At 43.2% G+C, this 25,276-nt stretch overlaps 1 protein-coding gene across 1 annotated transcript; it reads right to left on the reverse strand.

Moving 5' to 3' along the window:
* Positions 1-1,913: 1,913 nt before the first annotated feature.
* On the reverse strand, positions 1,914-24,755 carry lmo1 (LIM domain only 1). Its single transcript, XM_008290418.1, has 4 exons — positions 24,511-24,755; positions 10,874-11,087; positions 3,811-3,936; positions 1,914-2,431 (listed from the first exon to the last, which is right to left on the reverse strand). Exons 1-4 carry the CDS (start codon positions 24,530-24,532, stop codon positions 2,326-2,328), a joined length of 468 nt encoding a protein of 155 aa, XP_008288640.1. The 5' UTR covers positions 24,533-24,755; the 3' UTR covers positions 1,914-2,325.
* Between the last annotated feature and the right edge of the window lie 521 nt (positions 24,756-25,276).

Genomic DNA, 25,276 nt, shown 5'->3' on the forward strand with positions numbered 1-25,276 from the left:
GGACGAGCAGCTTGTGTTTCAGCACAGACTGGTGAGAGGAATCCTCCCACTGAATGAGCGCCGGCCAAACCTTTTTGTTTCTCTGACGAATACGAGGTCTGGTAACGTGTGATATCTTTATACCGGAGTGAAATTAAAATCTGGTGACCTCTGTGCACGCCCCATGAATGTTACTTGGTACCGAGCTAGAAGGTAAATAGATGATTTAAATTGTGCTAATAGTTACATGATGGCAATAGTAAGATTATCAGAATTTGTTCATATTTGCTCCAGAATTAATTCTAAAATTCTGCTCAGTATTATAAACTATATTTAGTACCACTGGGTTACAAAAAAAATATTTTTTTAAGGTGTCCAGGATTTTGTTTTAAACTGATTTTGGACATTTTTGTAACCCTGAATCCAAAAACGACGTCAGCTTTCCTGTATCGGTCAGGTTTTTATGCCAACTCGATTTTTAAAAAATCGATTTTGCCACTAAATCGAATACATTCTTTGACATTAGCGATTAGCTTCATGCCAAAATAAGCATGAAAAGCAGGTTTTATGAAGTTGGTGAGTGGGTATCTGTTTGCAACCAGAGCGTATTCACCACAGATGAAGACATCAGGCGTATTTCTACAAGCCCTTCTGGCCGAAGCCGTTTGTTTTCAATGTATGTATTGAGGGAAAGAACACTAAATATAAAACAATATTGAAGCAGAGAAAACTATCATAAACTGCAACTAAAATTATGATCACACCATCCGGCGGCGTTCACTCAGATAAAATCACGTGACTCTAATGTGTTGCTCATAAACCAGGGGCTAAACTTTCCATCTAAATTTAATTCACTTGCAAATATTTACAGCATCAACTTGTAAAGGTTTCAGAATTTGTTCATTTCAGGAAATAGAAAAATAATTTTGTACGATTCAAAGCACAGATACCCGTACATGTGCACAAAAATGTAAAAAAAAGTGCATCAAAATTTGACCTCATTGAGCAAAACCAGTGTGATGTTTGGATTCAGCTCATTGAAATGGTCCAAAACCAGCTCAGAGAACTTTGACACCAAACTGGGTGCAGACCAGTGAAATAATAAACTGAAATGAACGACTGGTTATGGCTGCAGCGCTCTAATTAATCCTCCTATATGGCTGTTTATCACCGATATCGGGTTACCTGCTGCGAATAATCTTCATTTATTGGTACCTGCTATCATTTTCTCTAATATAGAGATCAATTCATTCAGCTACGTGTAATAAGAGAAGTCACTGAAGTGGATTATTACTTGACGGATCAGCCGAATATTTGACAGCTCTACCAGACGTGGTGCGTCGTCGGCTCCTGGTGTGTGTGTGCATCAGATATAACCTCATCAGATAAACAGACAGCGTCACACGTCTCCATTAACCCAGTCTTCTGGGAAAAGGATTTTTTTAATACAGCGCCGCACTTCTGTCGCTGATGAGTTTGAATGAGCTCAAAACTCAATGAGCATTTATTTTCTCTCTAATTTATTTGCTGTTGCATTTCATTTCCAGGCCAATTCACCCTCATAATCAGATGGCAATTAGTGAAGCATGAATCACAGAGAGCAGCCCGGCTTATCTCACTCCCTTTCATGACACCTGCACGCTCACAACAACACAGTTTTGGAGAAGCATTCTTTTATTCCAAATAAAATCTTATTTAGTTCATTTTAAACAGCATTTCTAATTCCATCAGAACTCTGCAAAATGTAATAAAACTTGTTTTGTTGCATCATGTTTTAAAGAGGACTTCAAATATATTTTTCTCTTGCAAGGCTTTTTTTTTTTCTCTTTTTTTTTTTCATGGCATTGCAGTTTTCTGGATACATGATTACATATCAACACATGGGCTTAAACCTCCTCCAACAACTTTGGTTTTGGTAAGAGAAAAAAACTCACTATGAACATTTAAGAATCTTTAATTCACACTAGTAATAAAATTGCATTACATTTCATAAAATAAATGTTCCAGTTTATATATACAGAGAAAACAGACTGTACATACCCTCCAGTGAACCATTTCTAAAAGAAACAGAAAACAAACCTGAAACAAATTTCACAAAACATACAAGCAATACAGTGCTCAGCTAAGCAGGCACAACTGTACATCAAAATCTGTAACTGCTCAGTGTTGGGGTGTGGGAGGGGCAAAAAGATGAACATGTACAATAGAGTCCTTAGGGACTGATAAAGGGGTCTTAAAAAGTATTGCAGGCAAGCAGACAGACGCTTGTCTTTTTTCCAAGTGCAGCAGAACATCCATCTTTCTGTGTAAAGTGTGGAGCCGACTGTTGCTGCCGTGAGGTTCCAACTATTGAACCTGTGTCTCAAAGCTGCCGTTCAGCTGGCCCTCCTCATAGTCCATTTGACACAAAATCATGTTGTTTTTAAGGAAAAACTTGTCCCCCACGCAAAACCTGTTGGCAGACACAAACACAAGACAAAAGCCGCCGTTAGAAGCACAAAGACGATTAGCGCTGGCGTCCTGACAAAGCCGCCGCCCGGCCGACTCCGTCCGGCTCTGGCAGTTAGAGGCGTCGCATTTAAGATCAGTAGGTAACGACGGTTTCATTTGATTGCGCACATTTGGCTCGCGCACGCCGACGCCGTGCCTCGGCGCACTCGGAGCCCGTTTTGATGGTCATCATAAATGTGCGGCTTCAAATAGAAGTAGATTAAAAAGCTATCCTGGTTCAAAGCAAACGGACACGAGCGCTGGCACCCAGTGAAAGGCAGGTCAGCTCTCTCCGGCCTGGCAAAAGCCGCGGTGGCGCCGCCAGAGTTTCCAAGGAAACTCTGCTACGGGGTTAGCAGTTTGGTTCCAGTGCTCCAGAACATTTTTCCCTCTAAAGTCTCAGAGCCAATTGAAGAGGGAGAATAACACGCAGCAGCCTGCCCTGCTGATGTTCTCCTCCTCTATGCTGCTGTTTGTTTGTGTGACAGTGGACACAGCTCCATAATGTGACTGAAGGGGAGCGAAGATAAGAATATAGCTGAAAATAGCTTGGCTTTAGTGATGTGCCAGGCTGGTAACACAGTAAATAAAGCTGGTAACAGTCACAGCCATGGCAATGCTATGCCAGATGAGACCTGGCTTCGTGTCTGCCAGCTGAGAAGAGAGACTGCAGTCATAATTCCCTTACAGCAGGTGTTCACTATGGTAACTGAATCTGGCCTGCAGAAGGTTAATGGGCTTGTGCTGTGTGGAGGAACAGGGTCACAGCACCCCTGACAAGCATGCAAAGGACGTTCTGCTCTCAGAGTGGTGCCATTACTGACAGTATATTAATGGGAAAAAGCAATATTTGGGTATGTCATATTCTATGTACATCACAGCATAGGCTTTGTGCTCTCTCCAATTTCATAATAGTTCCTCTCCCTTAGGAAACATCATTTCACACCGATGTGGGTCTTTTCTCCCTCATGCACACCTCTGGAGGAGGTTTTTTTTTTTAACCTCCTGGACACATAAGAAAAAGAGCTAATTTTACATCCCGCTGGCTTAAAAGATTTACAGATTTAGGCACAAACGAGGACAAATTGGCTGGCAGTGTGTCATAATAGAAAATAATTAGCGGGGCATTGCACATGCAGTAAAGCAACCTTTATTCCTACAACACAACAGGACAACGACAGTTTGATTTTTTTGCAACCTGTGGTTTGCAATAGAGCGCTATTAAAACGTACTAGAAGATATAATTTCAGTTGCACCAATGAGTCACTAATATTTAAGCGACCGGCCGTTTTAGCGCTTAAAAAAAAGGCGATGCTGTTGTGTGCGATCCCCCATTCTTACCTCTGGTTACAAAGCTGACAGGCAAAACAGTCCAAATGGTAAACATTATCTCTGGCTCTCATCACCATTTCAAAGGCTGGGATCAGTTTACTGCAGGCAGCACAGTTCCCTGTTGTACCAAAGAGCCTGAAAGACAGAGAGCACAGGCAGAGATTAACCCACCTTCCCTTTACCTTGATGCAATAAGAGAGCAAACAAAAACGTAGCAAAGTGACAGAAAGAACAACAGCAAAGAAAAAAAAAAGAGCCGCAGTGGAAAGAAAGAGGAAACGGACCCAAATCAAAAATATGCAGGATGTAAAAAAAATCTTTCCTGGCATTCGGTTGGTATTTTTGTTAATGAGAGTTACAAACATAGATCTTAATTCTTGGCTAATGATCTCATTAAAATGATCACATGGTTTTAATCTCCTTCTTCAAAGAATTTCCCCACTTGAACGCTGCGAAAGCAATGAAAACAGGTCCGAGGCAAACCATTTGAACCGCTGAAAGTTTTCGTCTTTCAAAAACTAAAACACCTAATGAGTCTGTCTCCGACCAAAGCCGGCTGGATTTTTACACAGAGGCTACGTTCTATAATGTAGTCATAAGTTCAAAAAGATTTCCGCTGCAAGGATTCACGCTCAATCCCTCCTCTGGCTGTCTGTCTGTCTGTCTGTCTGTCTCTCGCCGGCGTCCTCTTTCATTCAGAGAAGAACCTGGAACAGTGACGGCGGATGTAACCTTGAAGAGTTAACTAAATGTTTCACGGTGAACAGACTCTCTGCAGCTTGTTTAGGGCTTATTAAATAGGAGCCAAATGATAAAGGTCACAAACACAGCAAGAAGGCGCTGGTGTAGATCTCTTTCTTTCCTCAAAGCAAAGGAACCTCAAATGCTTTTCCCAGTCAGATTTACATTTTCATTTTCCAAGCGCCTGCCTCTATGTTTAATTTGGAGATTCTGAGGCACAGATAGATTTATATATTCTGCAGCAGGAGAAGGACCGCTTCACAGCTTTGCAAGAGGGGATAAGGCAACAGCAGATTGTCATTCCAACAGTATGTTAAACACTCTTCCCCCCCAAAACTTGTAGAGCTCAGACGGAGGAGTCGCAGTGTTGATATTCTGCCTCGTTTATGCTAGTCCCATTCAGTTGCTTTCACCTTGTTAAAGAAAATGTCTATCCAGCAGCTCTGCTTCTAATTAGGGGCCACTGCCCCAGAGGAGCAGGAGAGACAGAAACAGAGGGAGAAAGGTTGTTATGTTCCATGAGAGGGATTCACGGGGTGTTAAACTGAGACATTGTTACAACTGGTTACTGTTTCAGTGAGAAACCGAATGTCCTCGTACAGTCGACATCTGCCACCCACAGGGCGCTCTGTGGCACCGACATGTGTGTGTTCACAGGGAGACACAAAGACTTTAGCTTATCTACAAAAAATAAAAACCCGACACATTCAGTATTGATCCAAAACACACCAAATATCACAAACCCACCTTGTTATCAATATATTCCAGCGTTTGTATTTGGAGTTTTTTCTTGCACAAAAACCAACAACTACGAGTTTTTCAGTCTCCAAACTTGGATTAAGTGAAGGTTAATTCACGCAGCGATGTCCTTTTCTCTCCCCCGGGGAAGCGAGCGAGTGAAAGAGCCCAGAGAGCCTCGGTCACTCTCACAGGCTGACTGGCACACACCTATAACAGCTCCTAGGATTATTCTAACCCATCTCCATTACGCCCTGCTGGGCTGCAGACATGGTGCTCAGTTGATACATACAGGTTGTGAAAACGCCTGGTGGGGAAGCCCAGCTTGCTGCTGACACTAAGTTCTACCTTCAGTCAAAGCAGTGTCTCACATCTGTGGCCAGTTTTTTTTTTTTTTCTTACCTCGCAGCTCTATATTCTCTGCAAACCAATAATTCAAATACTGTGGGTATAACCTCTTTCCGGCTTTATTATGAGGCTTATTTGAGCTTGGTATTGGAAACTACAAATTTATAACCTCTGTGTCTGGTAAACGCCCACATCTTTCAAACTCCACACCCTGGGTCTGTGAGGAAACTAAATATTCTAGAAATAGCACAGAACGATGACACGGGCCTTGGAAGCAGCGCTGTGGCGTGTTCTCCTCACCGACGCCGCTTCCTCCTAATCACCTAAATAGTCTTCACGCCATGAAGCAATTCACTTCTTTCATGCTAACCTGATTTCCTTATCTGCTTTGTGATTTACAATCACAGGCAGAGTTTTGGCACAGAAGAGCCGGATTATAGGAGAGTGCTCCGGATGTGGCTGTGTCCCACTCACACAGTTCTTCAGCCAACAGTTGATGTGTCTGGGTTATAATGTGGCATCAACATATGGCTTAATTGAGCTCCTTGTGCTAAGAGGAGATTACAGCCTGAGAGAACTGTTCAAACACATTACACTCTTCTCTTCCTGCCCCTGTGAAGCTAAAAGCAGCCAAAAAAGAGCCACCGATGCAGCAGAGTAACAGCTGAGGGGCCACGCTATGTTTAGTAAGCAATGAATTTCACACCAAAACTCGATGTAAGCGCCGAGGATGCAGCGCGTTACTGCAAAGAAACCAAAAAGTACGTGTGTTTAAGGTTTTGAAATGGAATCCAGTGATGAGGTCAATTATCAGCTGTGATTAGAGATCTGTGGAGCAGCCCAACGATGGCTGTTTAGGCGTTAAAAGGTGTTTTACTGAAACGACGCCTTCAGAGAACACAAGCTGTAAATTGCTTTTGAAAAACACGAATTCATTTAATTAAAAATAGATTTTTTTTTGTTGTTGTCGTCTGAATGGACTATTTTCTAAAGAATTCCCGCGTTTTGTTCTGACACATATCCCACATTGTAGGTGTGCAGTGGCTCATGCACTTCCATTTCCCGCTCATTTGGATTGAATACACCAATATTCTCTAAGGCAGAGTAGGAGAAAAAAAAATCAACATCAACACTGTTTTTTTTTTTTTTTTTTCAGCCTTTCTGTTTAAATAAAATGGCAAATTTCTCAAAAATGTTATTATCCAAGCTGCCTGTAATACACTGCAGCCTGCGTGTTGCACAGATCAGGCATCATGAATGATTTAAATTTCATTTTAAAAATAAAATTTAAATGGATTAGAGGGTTAGGAGTGCTGATTTGGATTTGCTCTCCACAACCGGTGAGACATTCAGGCGCAGGTTTCTGTGCAGGAGAATTCAAAGTCAAAGTGAGTGTGTTTTTTTTTCAAATTTAATTATCTGATGTATTCAGATATAATATGACATTTTTTTTTTATTATTCATTCATAATAGTTTGTAGGGCTGCAACTAGAGTAGCAGCTTCTCATGTCTGGTTTGATCCAGCACAATAAATGATATTTAGTTTACTTTCTTATACGACAAGTAAAGCAGCAAATCATCTCTTTATGCACACACCTGTCCTACATCTAAAACATACCTGTTACTGCACCCACATTTTGTTTTACTGTGCAATACATATTTTAGTATAATTCTTTTTACAGTCTGCAAGTTCATTTCATTTTTACTATTGTGGCCTAAATGTTGTTGTTTTCTTCACACATTTGTTTTTCATTTTAATTCATGACCATACTGTACTTCCAGCGGTAACTTCTATTATATCTACCAGACACTGAGTTTCCCTCTGACTGTCTCAGACTGTCGGCTTTAGCACTTGGATCACTCGTCACCATTGTTGTAGCGCAGATCTAATTATATGTCTACTGGCTTGGTTTGTAAACAATCCAGTTTCGGTTCTTAATTTCTGTTGGCTCATTGTTACGTCTGGAGATACTTTCCCGCTGCTTACAGGCCTCCTATGGCGGCGTCTCCACCGCCCGCTCTCTGTCACCTGTAAAGGAGTTCTGATTCAGTCGCTAGAAACCAAACTCTGTTTGCCGGTGTGGGATGTTGCGAGCAGCGTTGGACCGCAGGAACGTAAAGCGGCTCTCCTTCCTCTGTTATTGAGTTATTACAATGGGTCTTTAGAGAAAAGAGGGCCTTCTTTAGTTCTTTCAACTTCCTGCTTTGCTAACTTCAAACCCCTTAAAGCTCCTACAGTGCATCATCTGCCTCTCTGTATTGCTTCCCTCAGATTGGGCTGTGGCTCTTGAAGTTTTCTACCTGTTCTCTGAGCTCTTTGAGACTTCCCTGCCTGCTCTGGGTTTGTCAGATTTCATAAAAGGGAAAGCTGTTAATGCATGCATCGCATGTTCTGACCTTCCCCAACAGTTGTGTCTTTTTTCAAAGTGTAAACCTTTCTGTTCAGATCCGTCTCGCCTAAAAAAAGAAGAGCAACTGTTACGGAGGAAGAGCAACTGTTTTACTTCCTAGAGGAGCGAGGAGAGGACAGATTTGAAAAACAGTCACATCCAGATGGAGCTATCATCTTCCCCCTGCTATTTCATCGGTTTGTGGATAACTTATAATGTTCATTATCTTGAAAACGTTTTCCTCTTACAGTTAATTATACCCAATTTTGATAAGTGGAGGACTATTATGTCCTCTCTAGTATATGAAATAGAAGATTAAATGATTTCAGGCTCCGAGTCCTGATGATCACACCACGACTATATTGTCAACCCTCTGGTGAAGTCGTAAATCCTTTGGCCCCAGACATAAAGGAAATGCCTAATTAATTCCTGCTTCTTATTTTTTGATGAAACAAGTTGCTCATAAAAAAACCCTCTCTTGATACAGAGCAGGTAGATTGGAGCCGAACTTTTTGTTGGTGCATGATTTTGAAGGGCAGGGGAGGACACTGGCAGAGGTGTGTGTGCGCATTTCTGATGCCTGTGTGTGTGTGTGTGTGTTGAAGGGAAAGATTGGGGGAAAGTGTGAGTGCATTCAATAAGTTGCTAATGCCACTGAAGGACAATCACAGATGGAGCTCCTATAATAATTAATGTGAGCATGGCAGGGTTCCAAACCCTGGGAAATAACCAAAGTGTGTTTGATCCACTGCTTGTCTTTAATGAAGTGCAGGAGGCTAATTCAGTGCACAGATTTAACTTCATTACTGCAGGTGAGGGGAGCCTTCGTCTTACTGCTCAGAAAAGAAGGAATGAAAAGGAAACCGGCGCCGGATGGAGGCTGCATCACCTACTTTCGAATACTCTGGTCTCTCAAACTGCCTCTTCTCTATACGCAAGGCAAGGTTTTTAATTTGTTCCATAATAGAATTCATCTCAAGCATCTCAGCCATTAAGTGTTCTGCATTTGTCGCAGGCTGAAGAGCAGGCGAGTGGGATGGATTTCATTAGACAATCTGGGGCAGCACAGGAGCACAGGAAGCTCTCTACTCCTCTTCCCTTTTTATTCTTATTTTAGTATTCCTTACTCTTGATTTTATATGTCATTCTCCGTATTTTATCCCTTCTCTGACCTCTACATCTCGCCGGTCTAATGTGCAGGAAAGCTTCTCCGTCTCCCCTCGCCGTGCCGGTGAGGCCCTCATGACTTTGGGGTTGGGGTTGCTATCCTTTCAGCTGATGTATTTTACCAAGCGAAACTCCGAGCTTCATCATTTTTGCCTTCTCTCGGTCATTTGCCCATTTATTATTACCTCATCTGCACCATCTGCCCCTTCTGGGGGCAACATCAGGTCTTACTGGACCTCTCACTGCATCTTAAAAGCATTAACTGTGGGTGGGGACTGATGGATGGTAATGGCCTATCTCAACGTAACGTCCCTAAGCGCCTCTCAAGTGGGCTGCGGGCTTCTTCCAGGTCAGAGAAGAGCCGAGATGAAAGTGAAATATCATTGGAAGCCGTGAGTGGGGCAGGAGGAAGACCAAGCTGATTAAAGGCCTCCTTGCGTTGGATTTTTAGCAGTGATTTGAAATTAGGAAGCTCTTTTTAATTTACTCTCTCGAATTAGAATAATAAATGGATCCGAAGCGAGTCAGTAAGTCAGAGATAAGAGTGAGGGTGAGCTGAAAGACAAGCAGGCAGAAGGGCCACGGGGAGGCGGCGGCGGGGGGAGGACGGTGCAGGATAGGCAGTTTTGAGAAAGGGGGTAGTAGGGGGGGGTAAGGCACCGGCATCCCTAAGTCGGCCCCAAGGGGATTCCCTCCCGGATAAATGGTAGGGAATGTGACCTAACGCCCAGGAAATGGTCATGTTTAATTTAACAAGCAGATGGCAGGGGCATCTGACAGGGGGGTGGGGGGTGGCACTGGAGAAGCAACAAGCCTGCCTGGAGGTTTCTCACAGCTTACAGCTCTGGTACAACTGAGAGCATGTCTCCTCCATGACACGAGTAAACACACAGAAAAAAAAAAGACTCATCGACGACGACAGAGTGTGATTTTCATCTTTAGGTCGCGTCATGTCTGTTAAAGCTAAAGCCAGAGCTGCTCATCCAGATTCAGGAAACATCTCCTCACAGTCTGCTGTCTGTCCATTAAAAGAAATAAATAAAAATCTGCTGTTTCCACACAACCCGGACCGATCCAGACATCACTATTCGAGGCGAGAGACAGTGAATGAGAGGGATGCTAGTTAGCTACTGTCTGAATGTTAGCAATAGTTCTCCAGAATCACAGACTCCACCTTTAATACGATAAAACTAATACTTATTAGGAAACAATCAGTAACAGCAGTTAAAGCTAGAAACAGTTTGCTGTCATAGATTTTATTTGCATGTCTGCATTCTGTGGATGCAGCCAAACACAACGACTGTGTTTCATGCTTTGCAGATTATTTTTATATATTATTTATGGAATACAAAATATGGCGTAATGCTGCTCCCAAAATTCCCAAAATGTTTTTTGTTTTTTTCCTGCCTATGCAAAATACAAGCATCCCAAACCAGCATTACCTTCTGCTGTATGCAGGCTGTAAAAAGAATATGATGCAAACTCATAGCGCCGAGTCATGGTTACCACAATGATGACGTCGGCTGATTTTAACTGTGTTCAGGAGCCACGGTGAGCTCACCGACAAACCGACGGGGGTTAAAACAAAACAAAGAGGCGTAGTGATCCCTTTAAGTCACACAGCTCATGAAATGGCACGGCTTTTCTAATTGTTGTGAGTGGAGAAAAGGTAATTGTGTCTTTCTTGCCTCAGGTAGTCCCTGCGACAGAGGATGAGGTTGGCTTTCGTATAGAGGGTGGAGCCCACCTCCCCCAGGCGGCAGTCACAGCAGGCACATTTGAGACAGTCCTCATGCCAGTATTTGTCCAGGGCCTTGAGCAGGTAGCGGTCTTTAATCTTGCGATTGCAGCCAGCACACCCCTTCTGTTTCCCTTTGGGCTGGACGGAGAGCATCGGCACACCTGTAGTGATAAGGAGACAAACAGCCATGCGTGATTTACGGCCCAGGAACACGAGTGACTTTTCATGTTCTCTTTTTGATAAGCTGGCTGCTTCTCGAGGCGTCTAAGCCTGGCCTCGCACACGGCCACAGCACACTGCCACAGCACACTGCCTACCTGCTTCATATGCATTAAAGAAAACATTCTTCCATGTAGATAGGCACACAGGTCACATTGGACTACAAAGCCTTGACTTACTTGTTCCACTACGAACACGCTGTAATACAAAAGTTACACGATCACTGGCAGCGGGCTGCAGGAGCACGGCCATGTCTTATGTATTCCTGAGAATAGGAGACACACTGTTTGTTTTGCCTACTGTGGTATTTACAACAAGCTGCGTAGTATGTTAGTTACCTACCATTTCATCAAAGCCCATTTCACTCAACTGTCCACAGCTGTAAAAGCTCCTCATGGGCTTTGTTTGGTATAGATTAACATTAACCTTTTAAAAAGCCTCTGACCACAAAAACGTTGCTACCAGACCCCAGTGAGATATGTTATGGCCTAAGTGCCTTTTAGCATACACTCACTGTGTGTGTTTCAATCCAGACACACTCAGGGACACACACACTGCCACGGACTCACGCACACACACACACACACACACACAAGCACGTGTGCACACAAACCACAAACACACACACACACACACACACTGTTCCCTGCTCAGTGCATTACAGCCTTTCCTCCTTTTACACTTATCTGTACTCATGTGTCTGCAATGAGCGAGCCTAAGTTACCAAACTCGCAAATTGCCCTGCTGTCACGCAGGTCCCCTTTAAGTGCGCCTTTTAGCCTCCTAAAGGACAAATAAAGTCCATTTAATAACTGCACTAAACACTAATAGTCTATGTGTGGTTGACATTTGTGTTTGGACTAAAAGCCCCCCTCAGGCCACTGCTGGTACAGAGGCAGGGGCGCGCAGCTCCCCTCTGTAGCACTAACAGGTCTGCCACAGCTGAAAGCACAAGACAACAGCTCTTAAGACACTCTCTCACACACTGAGCTATTGATCCGTCTAAAAGAACACACAGTGGACGCCACTTGCCACTCTACTTTCAAAACACATTTCTCTCTCTCTTTCTAAAAAAAAAAAAGACTGGACACTCTGCATCACAGGGGGTTCGACCAGCGGTTTGTATGTGTGGGTATCCGTAAAGGCCCGTTTTAAAGACATTACACAGAGTTTTACATGAAATGTCACTGTTCTGCTGCTGCACTTCAGCGCCGTGCACAGGTACATGTTGTCCAGGCCGGATAAACTTTTTGTTTGCATTTTTTTTTGGCAGAAAAGTATGCGCGGTTGCGACGGCGTGCTCGGCAGTCGTGTAAAGCGTGAATACGGTCATTTTGGCTTTAACTTCTGCAGCTGGCTGTGTGATAAACACGGCGTCGGCTGGCGACGTGGGACTGCTTCACTCTGTGCACTGTTTTTCTTAGTTAAGTCTGTCAGGTTCACTCTCTTTCACAAAAAGCCCTATTCCACCCTTCAGAAGAACTTCTTTAGAATAGCAAATCATTTCTCGCTGCCTTTCTGTCTCCTTCGTATGCGCATACACACATGTAAATGGACTCACAAAGTACCTTATTGAATCCAGATTTGCTCTGCAATTTTTGGCCATCCCCACATCAATATTGCTATGAATGTAATATAATTAGCATTTCCCCTTTTAAAAAAGAGGTGAAAGGAATAGGAGAGCTTGTTAGTCAAATTTATGGCTTTGGTTTATATGTCAGTAAGTGCTCCAGTGGTGTTGAGCCGTCTTATTTCTTTATCAGAAGTGGAAAGGAGAGGCTAATTGGTCCAGTGCTGGTGATGGGAGCCATCAATTAGCGTTCTGCCTGCCCTCCAGCTCCCTCACCTCCCTCCCTTCCCAAAACAGAACCCTTGAAGCTGCCGCATTAGGATCACAAAACCTGCTATAAATACCAATGTTCAGTGTAAATGAAGCTAAAAAGCTTCAAATTCAAGCCACACTGGATAAGGGCGGACTCTTCTACCTGTATTTCATGGCTTGTTAGGGGAGCTCTCTGCAGGTATGCCAACAGTGCTCGCCTGACAGGCTTCTACAGAACTAAAAACAGTCTTAATGAGGAGAGAGAGCGAATGCCGGCGTGTGTGTGTGTGTGTGTGTGTGTGTGTGTGTGTGTGTGTGTGTGTGTGTGCGCGCCTGTATATATGTGTGTGTGTGTATGTGTGTCTGTGTACATGTGCACGCGTGTGCGCTCCAGAGCTTGTGCAAAGAAAACGAAAGGAGTTGCTGCAATTCCCCCAGGGATCACAAAAATCTTTAATTTGCCTTTTATGACACCTAATTAGTTATTCTACTCAAAATCTTTGCTTTAAATAAGAGAACTAATTATACAAAAAGGTCGTTCCTCCACCTCCAGAGAACTGCTTCTAATTGGTTGAGACCACCGCCCGCCACACACTCCGCAGCCGTATCATGTGTGTGTTTTACATCACGTTTGAAAAGGCCAAAGCTTAACCTATCCTGCAGTCAGCGTGTGCAGCTCAACCCCGCCACTGGATGCACGCGTTGCTTAAAACCCTGCTCAGCATCATTAAAGTGACAACGCCGTCTGTGTGTTAGCGCGACCCGGCTTCCGTGTTTGCAGTTAGTCAGACATTCATTTCTCCAAGCATACGTCCCGGTCCTTGAGGCTTGTCTGTAAGAGAGAGAGATGTTTCTGTGAAGGCACACCTAATGTCTGCCAGGAAACCAGTGTGCACATTTCAACTGCTGCCTTTTTCTTGAAGCCATTGCGGGGAACAAACACGGGTTTGATGTCTTCTACCAAAGCAGCCTCTGGAAAACAGCTTTAATAGTAGTGTAGCAAGCAGTAGCTAAAACCTACTAAACAAAGAGCGGTGACAGAAAAAAAAAAATGATTGTGTAAAGTAAATGTCTTTTCAATTCCCTTAATGCCATGAGACATTTTCTTGCACCTGTCACCACTCCCGGCGCTCTGTGAAACGGTGGAGTACAACAGAACCTCCAATGCTTGCCACCTCCCAGAAAGAAAAGCTGCATTATGAAAGGAAGCAGCAGCCTCCACTTAATCCAATCCATTTAACAGATACAAGTGCCACTGACCTTCCAGTGTCATTTGATGTCACCAAAAGCATGCCTCTCCACATCACGATTCATTCTCCAACAAGGGATGCATTTTACCCCTCAAAGTGGAGAGACAGCACTTGCCCTGCCAAATATCCTTTCCTGAGAAGGAATTTAATTTGCCATTAGCACCGTGTGTAAAGGCCTGTCATCTCTCTCCCTTTTTTTTAAGATTCTATCTTTCAAGAATATGTATAGTTAGTTTTACTCGGCCCAAGCAGTCTGTCAGAGCATGTATTTTCCATTATAGATAGCATCCGATTCCTGTTACCCCATTTACACTTCCATCTTTGCAGCTATCAAAAAATCACATCAGTCCACTAACCTTTTTTTTTTTTTTTTTTTGATATATTTAAGGTTTTAAAAGAAAATCTGTTCGGAGCACTCAAGGAAATAGAAAATAGAAAACTACAATTACCACATAGACATGGTGAGACTGAAAAGACAGATGTTTTGGCCCGAACCCCGTTTTCCCGTCATTATCACTAAACTGTTTGGTTGCTATTTTTAAAGCAGGCAAGTGAGCAGGTGCTTGAATCGTATGCGACATAAGAGTAATGTACACCGGCTCCCTATGAATCCAAAGACCATCATCACATTTGTCATTTAATTCACATCACAAGGAGACTGTTTTCTTCTTGGCATCAACTGCTATGAGTTTAAAGCAGCTAAATTTAACGTTATTTTCTATTCCAGCTTCAGTTTATATAAAATAGAAAAGCTCTGAGAACTTAAACTTGCAGATGTTAATGTGACAAACTGCGAATCATTTTAAAGTTGATCAACTATTCGGTTTATATGATGTTTTCTTGTAAATTGTGAGGAGATTCACTTAGAAACTGGTGGTTTTTTAGCACTACACTAGTAAACATGATCCCAGAGGAACAGCTGCTCTCACAGGCACTCAACCTTAATGGCAGAGAGGACAGTTACATCTGCTTCTCTGTTTTGTTAAATGTCTTTTGATCAATTAAGAGCACTGACGCCATGGTGTGATGCAGACTTTGCCGGTGCGCGGGGAGGTAAAGGATCTTGATGAGAATCGCTCTGCCTTCCTGACACATGGGGAGGGAGGTGGGCTTTCAAGGAAGTGGAAGCCGGCCCTGGGTGGGCCTCCTCTCGGGGGCCCCTATAATTCCGACTCCCAGCTGCACTAAATAAGACGGCGTTAGCCACCAGCGTGGTGAATAAACAGACTGCGAAGCTCGAGGAAATTAGATACTACATTACCAAATGATTGCATTTATCTGGAACAAGTGCATTTGTCATCATCATCAGCAGCAGCAGCACCCCCATCATCTCTTAATTCAAAGCACTCCTGCACAAGACATCAGCCAGACGCTAATGGCCGACGATGAATGTCTGAACTGCTGCATGAAGTTACCAAACCAGCGCACATTAACCCCGAATGACTGAATGAATCATCTTAAATAAATCCAAGAGGCAACTATATTATATTATATTATATTATATTATATTATATTATATTATATTATATTATATTATATTATATTATGTTTAAGTATACAGTTATGTAATTCCTCCTATGGATGGTAGGAGGCAAAAACAGGAATGAACGTATAGAACAGGAAAAAAATCTGAAATGACTGTGTCGGTTTTGTATTAGACAAACTCCCACAGTCTCTCTGAGTCTGCAGTTTACAGGCTTCAGGGGCCGATTTGCCCCAGTCCTTTGTGTTTTAGCCACCACTGTAAATGCTGTGGCCATGGCAATTCCAAATAAAACCTGTCCCTGGGCCAAGGTGTCTGCCACTAAGGTTAATGGGGATCTCATGCAGATGTCTTGCCATTGTGCGCATAAATCAGCCCCTTTCATTCAGCTTCCATCATGGCTGTAATTGAGCCCATAGACACGTTTCTTTATCGCCAAGACAAAATACAAGACATCTGGTAATAATATCAGCTGGAATACACATGTCAGTTGAAAGCTGATGAGAATATTCTGAATGATAAACAAAACGAAGACCACTAATTCATGTTCCTATCGTTAGCTGGAGCATATGCAGGAAAAGATATGCATGAAAACACACACACACACACACACACACACACACACACACACACACACACACACACACACACTCAGGGAGAGGGACACATGCACTCTCTTTCAAATTAGGTAGTTTCTTACAAGGCCCAAGTCAATATTACATTTCATACGGGCTGTGTTTTTTTCTTATAATTTGCTCTAAGAGCCTTCTATGTTACTGTACGGCATGCTACTTTTCCAGATGGTTGTGTATGAATGCTGGGGTCTGTGAGGTGATTTCTGGGACTGTATGCATGCTATGATTATGACATAATTAACACCCACAGTAAGTGGGAGAGAGAGCAGACAGGGCCGGTGCAGTTGAGGAGGGGACTGTTCATTAACAAGATGCACTCTCTCAAACTTTGCAGCTTGCTGTGGCTAATAAGCCCCGCTGAAACGGAGACCAGCCGTCCCTTGCATTGACCCTGGCGCTGCCCAGGATAAGGGAGGGTTTTGTCTCCTGGAATAATTGCTCTTTTCACATGTTACAAGTGTCCTGACCCCCACGGTCGGCAGCCACTTTCCCTACCATAATTACTCCTGATCCGCTCCAAATGAGTCAGCCGCATTAGGGCTGCAATAACACTGGCCCAGCTTCAAGCGCGGCATGGGGAGTCTCAGCAGAGCAGCCTGGAACAGGACTGCCTTTTCTCCCAGCCCACGGTCATTTCCATCACGTCAGAGGTGCATTTCTTACACTTGAAGTCAGCACGAAGGCCCTGGGCCCTTTTCTGAGGCTTACAGAAGGCATTGTTAGCTCCTGGTGCTCGCTGCTCACTGTGGTTTGGCTGCAGACTCCATCCCAATTAACGGAAAACTTCATTAGGGTGTTTTTTTCCACACTTTTCAGCCCCCTATTATTTTTAATTTATTCACATGGGGTTAATTAAAAGAAATGTATCACAGAGATATGCAACAGCTTTCTAATTAAATTCATTGCTGCTTTTTTTAAAGACATGAAACTGGCAGAGTTTCCAAATTATTACAGAAGGCGACTTGTTCCAACACTTGGTTGCTCAGTAGTAGGTTGAGATTAGAGCTCTGCAAGGTAAGCTGTCAACAGCAGAAAGAGTGAGAAACGGAGAGCTGGGAAAAGAAAATGAGAGTGGGGGAATAAGATGAAGGAGGACGAGGAGGAGGAGGAGGAGGAGGAGGAGAAGAGACACAAAACATTCATGGTTTTTATCATGCAGGTTTTACCCCAAATAAACCCATGAGAGCTTTTAAAAAGAGGAGGACTGTCAGAGTGTTAACGAAGCGGGGAGAAGATTTGGAATTTCATCTAGCCAATCACGTGTGACCGCACTGCTGGGCTTTGACTGCTGTTGCTCTGGGATGTTTAGTTCCTTAAACCTGCCATTTAACTGTTTTTCATTTAGATGCGAGCTGCCAATAACCGAGAAGGTGGACGCATCTTCATCTTTGGTCCTTGTACATTCAAGATAAACTGTCCTCCAGCATTTGAGACTGAATACAGAACAAAAAAACCCCAAAACATATACTCTCAAACTATATGCATTTAAACTTTCATGGAAGAGGCAGCCTGATCTGCCACTTCATGATTCCTGTCAAAAACAAAAGAAATCAAACCATTAGACCTGTCACAGCCACTTTCCGCCGTCCGGAACAGAATGCACAAACACTTTTTAGTCCGCATTAAAAATGCATCTGGAGAGGAATAAATGTAGCCCTCTAAAGTTTGTGTCACTCATGAGGTCAGGAAGTGATGTACAAAATCCTCCCCACTCCCCTGCAATTACCGCGCACTTATTATTTCAAAGGATATGCCAGGAGACAGGTGTGCCATTCAGGGTCCTCGGTGTGTTGAAAATGGAAGGGAAGAAGGAACACCATACTGTGGTGCACTGTGTGAGGTTCTTTAATCTTGAATAATGCAAATTCCCCACAGGGGGCAGTTATTTGGCAGCATGGGCCTCTAATGTCATTCAAGCACCTATTCCCACACCTGATAGGGTAAATAATGAGGGCAGTCGGTTGGCTGGGTGGGTGCACAATTAGAGACGCTGGTGTTGGTGAAGATTGGTGGTGATGTCACGCGGGACGGTAAAACCACGCCGTCATTCTATCCTAAAGCTCTCAGGAGGGAAATACTATGGATAACACTGGATGTTTCATTATGGATTAATGAATTAACTCTTTTATATTAGCTCATAATATAAAGACTGTTTCCTCACGGAGTCGTTCTGGGTACCGGCTAAAGTCAAACGGCACCTCAGCTCGAGACAACTGGTCAAATGAAATGAAAAGCAATGCGAGTGGAGGGATGGAGAGTCTCAGAGGCAGGTTTAAGTTCACGTGGAGTTCAGCTGGAACGTGTGCGAATGGCAGCTGTCATTTACATCTGAATCTGCAGCTACAAACATCTCAGTTCTTAAATCAACAGCTTCATATCCAGAAGCTAATCCATTAGGTTTAAGGGTAAAACGAACTACCCTCCTTAATCACAAGCTTTAATTAAGATTTTATTTACTGAAGGTCACCCAATAAGAGGTTCGCTCTCAGCAAGTTTCCTATTTACCAGCAAGATTACTGGAATATCTTGTGAAAGTGTGAAGCCTCCATCTTCATTTTCTTTGAATTTTTGGAGTAAAAATCAGCTCTAACGAAGCTTTTAATTGAGCTGTGTTTGACATGAATGCATTCTTGTTAGATTTTTTCCACCAAAAGCAAGCAAAGGTGATTTTAAGCTGAGTTACTGTGTGTGAAAACCGAAGAGCTGCAAGTTACAGGGCTGCAAAGCAGAGACTAAACCAACTTATGGGTTATTAAACAGAGCAGCATCTTCATCTGACTGTGCAGGCAGGTAGAAGGCAAAAGCAGTGTGAAGGAAAAGTCACGGCGCGTCACAACAAGAACCCCGAAGTTCAGACCGAAGGCGAAACTTTACTTTTTGACATTCAACCTGCAGGAAACTGCAAACAGCAACGGGGAATTCAATAAAGTGGTGTGGAGTTAACACTGCCAGTCTAAAAGCCCCGCTAGCAGCCCCTAGAGGCCGTCCTGCTCCTTACACCCACAAGAACAAAGTAGCTTTGACTGACCGACCAACAGTGCCATCCTCAGAGCCACACACTCGCACAGCAACGGCCGAAAACGAATAAAAACGCTCAGCATAGGAGACCGGGGCATTTGGAAATGGCAGTTATGGCAAGAAGTCCTGTTGGCACCATGGCCTGTGCTCTATAGAGGGAACACAACAGACCTCTTCATACAGACTCCTAAAAATATATTAGTAATATAATGTAATATTGGATTTCTGCAGGTGTCCATTTCCTCGTGTTTAGAGTAGAGCGGTCAGTCAAACCGATGAATACCTGCTTTACAACTTGAAATGGCACACGGCCGCTTTTAGAACCGTCCGCTGCTTTTTCCACCTTAAAAAATAACATCAGTTTCATCAAATGCCATCATTTTTATATTACTTTTTTTTTTTACCCTGTTCCATAGATGCCGCCAAGATCTGCTCCATACTAATAAATAATAGCGTTCAGTGAGTAATGATCAAACAAACAGATCAACTTTTATTTCTATTCTGGTCTAAAATCCTCTCAGATGTGTCACATGCTGCATGTTGGGCTGTAATACAGCCCTCAGCTACCTGGTGACACCGTGCTTCTGACATCTGCTCATCTCAGGAACTTTGCTGCATGCCATTTCTCTTTCCTGTCTTCCTTTTCTAAGCCTACGATGACAGAAGAAAGGAGAAATGATTTTGCATAGAGCAAAGAATTAGCTTAACAAAGTACATCCGAGTGCCACATGAGTCAGAACAGAGAGAGAGAACTGATAAACAGGTGAATAAATAACCTTATGTAAAAAAAAAAAAACACTACTAATGAGCCGTTGCAGGGAGTGTGTGTGTGTGTGTGTGTTTGTAGAGGCATCAGTGTATGAATTCTTGTTTTTTCACCTTGACATGAGTGTTGTCAACAGCAGCTGGAGACAGGCAGCTTTGCAATGGCAGGTGGCAGTGAGACCTGCCTGCAGCAGGTTCAAACTTATAAGTAACTAGCAACATATACATGCTATATGCAGTGTGTGTGTGTGTGTGTGTGTGTGTGTACATGGTAGTTATATTTGAGAATGCGTACTTTGCCTATGCATGTTTACTGTCTACATATATTTCAGAGCTTTACTAGGTCACTGTGTTTCCCAGTAATTCTTCATCTCTGTTTGTCATCCTAACATTTCTACTGCTCTTACATTTTTCTAGGAGTTTGAATTTTCACTATTCACAAACAACTTCATACCAGAAATTCCTCTTGAAGCTGAAAATATCTTCCGGGGTGAGCAAAAAAAAAAACAAAGGGTCAGGCCTGGGACAAAACAACAGAGATCGACTGTTCTCTGTGATGCATGTGGTAGCCACGGATCTGGTTGTGAGAATTTGTGCGATAACGTGGCTAGCATGTGGCCTCTGGCAATAATAAAAGGGATGCTCTTACAGCTCAAGAGTGCATAATTGAGTTTGTGCGCCACACTGATGAGTGCAGCCATTTACATCGAAGGCAGGTGGGTGCACTCGCTAACACGTGTCTCTTAAGTCTCAATTCGGTCCCTTTGAATTCCACTTAAATCGCGGAAAACGATACAAATCTCCCGCACTCGTAAATGTGAGACGATCAGGACTGATAGGGATCTAGAGGTTTAGTGGTGACGGACGAAATTGTCTCTAGTGAGAATTCTGTATTTGTAAGATCAGACTCAGATTAGATGGAATTAAACACTCGCAGCTGAAAATAGTATTAATGTGATTTTTTTTTGTTAATTTTTTTTTCTTCCCCTGAGCTTAGCTAAAACGAATAATGAGAACAGACTTAGTATAATATGGTCGGACTGAACAGTGAGGGTGCAGGACGTGCTACCTGTCAGTGCAGGGTGGATAATGGTGTTACCACATGTGTGTGTTGGTGCTGCTTTGTGGAGTGAATGCAAATGCACGAGGAGATTAATCTGTGCAACTTGCAATTGTTTGAAACACCGCTGTCTCCTGACAAACTGTGTTTGAGTAGAAATTGGAAAAGTACAGCAGAGGCGATGCAGGTGCCTATAATAAAGCTTAATGAAAAAAACTGTAGTGACATAAGAAATATCAAACGAAGCAATGTGTTTGTAATATTGTTCAAGGCCTAGAGCACAAAAACCAGATGTAATTTCAATATTTGAAATGGGCAAGTTTAATTTTGAAGTAAGAGCAAACCAATAAGCTGAGAAAATAGCAAATACAAGAGAGCAAATTGCATTCCTTTGTAAAAGTGAAAAGACTTAAGGAACATATAAAAGTAATCTCCAACTGGAAATTAGAAATCAACCCTCAGAAACCAAATAACAGAAAAGAAATATTACTGTCCACTTTCTAAATCAATATAACATCGCTACAAGACAGTATTACCATGGTAACACTGGTAAAGAATGAAGCAATTCTTATTATTTCAAAATAAAAATCGGAGCCTGAAGCCCAAGTTTTATTACAGCAGCCGAGAGATCGTCAGTCTGTATTCATCTGAAGCATTGCTTTTCAATCACATGCTTTATGAATGTACAAATTTCAGTGGACAGGATGATAACAGGATCTTAAATTAACAAGCAAAGGTAACCAGAAATTTATCAGCAGCTGGAGGATTTCTCTTTTGCTCAGGTCTGTAAAGAGTATACTGTAGTTATGTTAATGTTCAGCAAAAATATGCCTTCAGCGTGGACCCACTTTCTTCTCCTGCAGTTGGTATGAAGAAAGAGAGAAAATGGCTGAGTTGCTTTTTTCCCCCCTCAAATTAGACGCAAATTGGAACCTCATATCATGGGGTGAAATAAAATGTTGACACAGAATATTTTGGTACATGTGTTGCTATTCATTGCTAACTATAACCTGCACATTAGGTCATTGCACAGAGCACTGCCTGTATTCCTTCTGCAGTCCTCCTCCGTACTCCCAGACTCAGGCTCCACCACAGAGTGTATATTACAAGTTAGTGACCTAATCATCTGAAAATAAAGTGATTAGTTTACAATGTGCATGCGACAGACGGGACATGCAACGTGCACATGCAGCATGAAACTGGCATCATCAGGAATGTTTCGGGTTTGATCCCAGCAAGTAATTGTGGAAATTACAACTTACAGCAGTATGTCTAAAAATGTTGGATTTTGGCTCCTAATAGGCCGATGCAGTGGGACGTTATTCGTTTTAGGCAGATTTTCTCAATGGAGCTAAGATAAGGGAGCACAGGGATTCGTTTCTGGTAATTGCTTTTGCAGCACAAATTGTTGCAGACTTTTCTAAGACAAGTCAGAGTTCAAAAACAGTCTGCCAAACAAGCAGCATCATTACTTGGTTGCCAACTTGGATCGGCGACTTTGAACACAAGACCAGACACAGCGACGATCTGTTTCATAGGCCGCATACGAACCTGAAATATGAACACTTAAAGCCACTCGCACAAACAAATGCAGGGATAATCGTAAATCAATCAAGAAAAACAGAGCGATCGCACGCCCATGTGGCCGCCCAAAACACCGACGCACACCTCCCTCGCCACGTACGCACGCATTTATTTGTGCAAGGCACTAAGTGGATACATTAGACAAGAAGGTTGAATTGACAAGCCTATAACTTTAGAGCCAATAAACGCTAAGAGGCACCACAGTGAGGGGAGACCAGATCCAAGCTGCTCTGTCGACAACCTGGCCAAAACGCTGGAGCTGCTGGTAGGGCCCAGCAAATAAAGGGTGAAGCTTTTAGGCAATGAGCAGCAGGTGATCTCAGCTTTTCTGCAAGTCCTAATGCTCCTAAAAGCCTCTCTCCCTGGTTCTGTAATTGGGCATCAGTAGTTAATGTAGTATTGACTGCATTACATGCTCCTGTGCATCCTTTCCCACTAATGCCATTTGCATCACCTTGTACATTTACCATATTGCTTAGCCAATAACTGTTAAAAGCAATCTGAATCATGAATCATATGGCGAACTTTTAGCTAGACAGACATCCAAAGGAGACAATTTACAGTTGAGTTAATTTGAGTACATTAGCAGCACAACATGGATTCAGTCAGACAGACCAATTTATGTCTCTGCCGCAATCCTTTTATTGGTTTTTAGATGTGTAAGTGAAAGGATGCTCTGCTAAGATAAATGAAATATCCATTTTCAAACATAAATAATGGGTTACAAATGCATCCATTACTTTTGGGTGGAGGAGGAACCCCGGACAAACTCGAGTGCAACACTGGAAATACACTTTGCTTTGAGAAATAACACCGAGAATTTGTTTTATGGTGTGTGCAGGCTGTCATTGTGCATGCCAGCAGGTGGTCTGAATTGTTTGCAAATCAACCCTCAAAATACTCTTAAAGAAGTGACAGGATGGAGGGGAAACATCCCCGGATTGCTTCATCTCAGACCACCTAAACCCTCCAGTGGGACTCCTGTAAATAAGTCTCTTTATGAATATTTCCATCATGTTGCATAAACGCATTGGGTGCATGCACACCGAGAGGCTGGACGTGATGAATGCACTGCACATCTCAACATCAGTTTAATCCAAAATGGGACGTCATTAGAGGCGAGTTTGATTTAAATTAAAATTAATTAGATTGCCTCACCCATTAACCTAAATACATTGAAATAGATAAGTAATGCAAGTAGGCCTATTTTGATGGAAAGTAAGTGAACGTTGCACGGCGCTATCCATAATTTGCAATCAAGTTAAAAGCACTCTGCTGTCATCTCCCATCCCGTGGTGATGTCAAAGGCTGCCTCGCCAACTTCACAGACGCAAAAAGCACTTAGAGGAGGAAAAAGAAACGAGGAGCCACATGCACTGCAGTCCGCGGAGTATCCTCAAACTCCGGGTTACCCACCAGCAAAAAAATCAAATCATAAAAAAAATCTGCTCTGAATAAACATGCAACTCCTCCAGGAGAAAAAAAACCCACAAAAAACTAAACTGCAGGTTCGGCCGTGGCGTGTATTTGTGGCAACTTCACGGTGCAGAGAGCAGCCCCGGTTACGCACGTTTCTGGGGCGAAAACACGGAGCCTGTCGAGTCTGAACGGGGGCTGAGAGGAGCCACCGTGGAGGCTGCGGGGTCCGGGGCGGACAGGGGGGGACGCGTAAACGTGTAAAATGTCAGTAGTTTGTTTCTGCCCCCCTCCCCAGGCTCCAGCATCCCACGGCGGTGCACGGTACTCACCCTCTTCCTTGTCCAACACCATCGTCCTGAGGAACGAGGAGTCCTTCCCCGGGCGATCCGTCCTCGGCTCCAGCGGGCTGCACCGCTCGGTCTGCTCGGAGCTGCTCCTGGAAATGGCTTTGAAACGCGCGGCTGACTAGACTACGCCTCGATAAAAACCGAAAAAACCCTGGAAAGATGAATTGCCGTCTGCACGTTTTCTCCCCCCTCCTATCAATAATAATTCATACGCGGAATACGGCGATAAACACGGCGAGGAGCCTCTATCCGGGCTGAGCTGTAACGCGAATAAATAGCGATCAAACCGCGCTGGTTGCTCTTGATAAATTCCATGCGAATAAAGCAGAAGGGCTACACAAAAAAAGAAGAGAGGCAAAACAATGAAAAGCGATAGAAATCGAGTGGTTTCCTATCTGTAAGTGTGCACACACGGTCGGATCAGGCGCTCAGACTGAACGGCTGAGTCTCCTCTGCGCTTAATATTCTCTCTTTCTCGCTCTCATTTGCTCCCAAACAGCAACTATATTCAAACAAATCCAATTGCAAATCTGACAATTGCTAAAAGCGAACTCGCGCCGCCTCTCTCCCAGTTTATGTGCCGCGCTCGCCTCTGCTGCTACTGAATAAATGCGCGCAGTTTCCAGAGACCCTCGGATTCCCCTGTTAATTAAATCAATTCATTATGCTCAGATCTGATTAGCAGCCCTTCCCCCCTCTTTGAATCAATTATTCAATACACAAACATAATTGCTTGTGCCAGAGGTGT

The sequence above is a fragment of the Stegastes partitus genome, unplaced genomic scaffold (genome assembly GCF_000690725.1).
Source record: "Stegastes partitus isolate 25-593 unplaced genomic scaffold, Stegastes_partitus-1.0.2 Scaffold672, whole genome shotgun sequence".
Classification (NCBI taxonomy): domain Eukaryota; kingdom Metazoa; phylum Chordata; class Actinopteri; family Pomacentridae; genus Stegastes; species Stegastes partitus.

Coding starts and splice junctions, on each gene's coding strand:
- lmo1 (XM_008290418.1), bottom strand. CDS start 24,532: ATGGTGTTGGACAAGGAAGAGG. Junction 11,088..24,510: donor GGTGTTGGACAAGGAAGAGG/GTGAGTACCGTG, acceptor TTATCACTACAG/GTGTGCCGATGCTCTCCGTC. Junction 3,937..10,873: donor TGTCGCAGGGACTACCTGAG/GCAAGAAAGACA, acceptor TCTGTCTTTCAG/GCTCTTTGGTACAACAGGGA.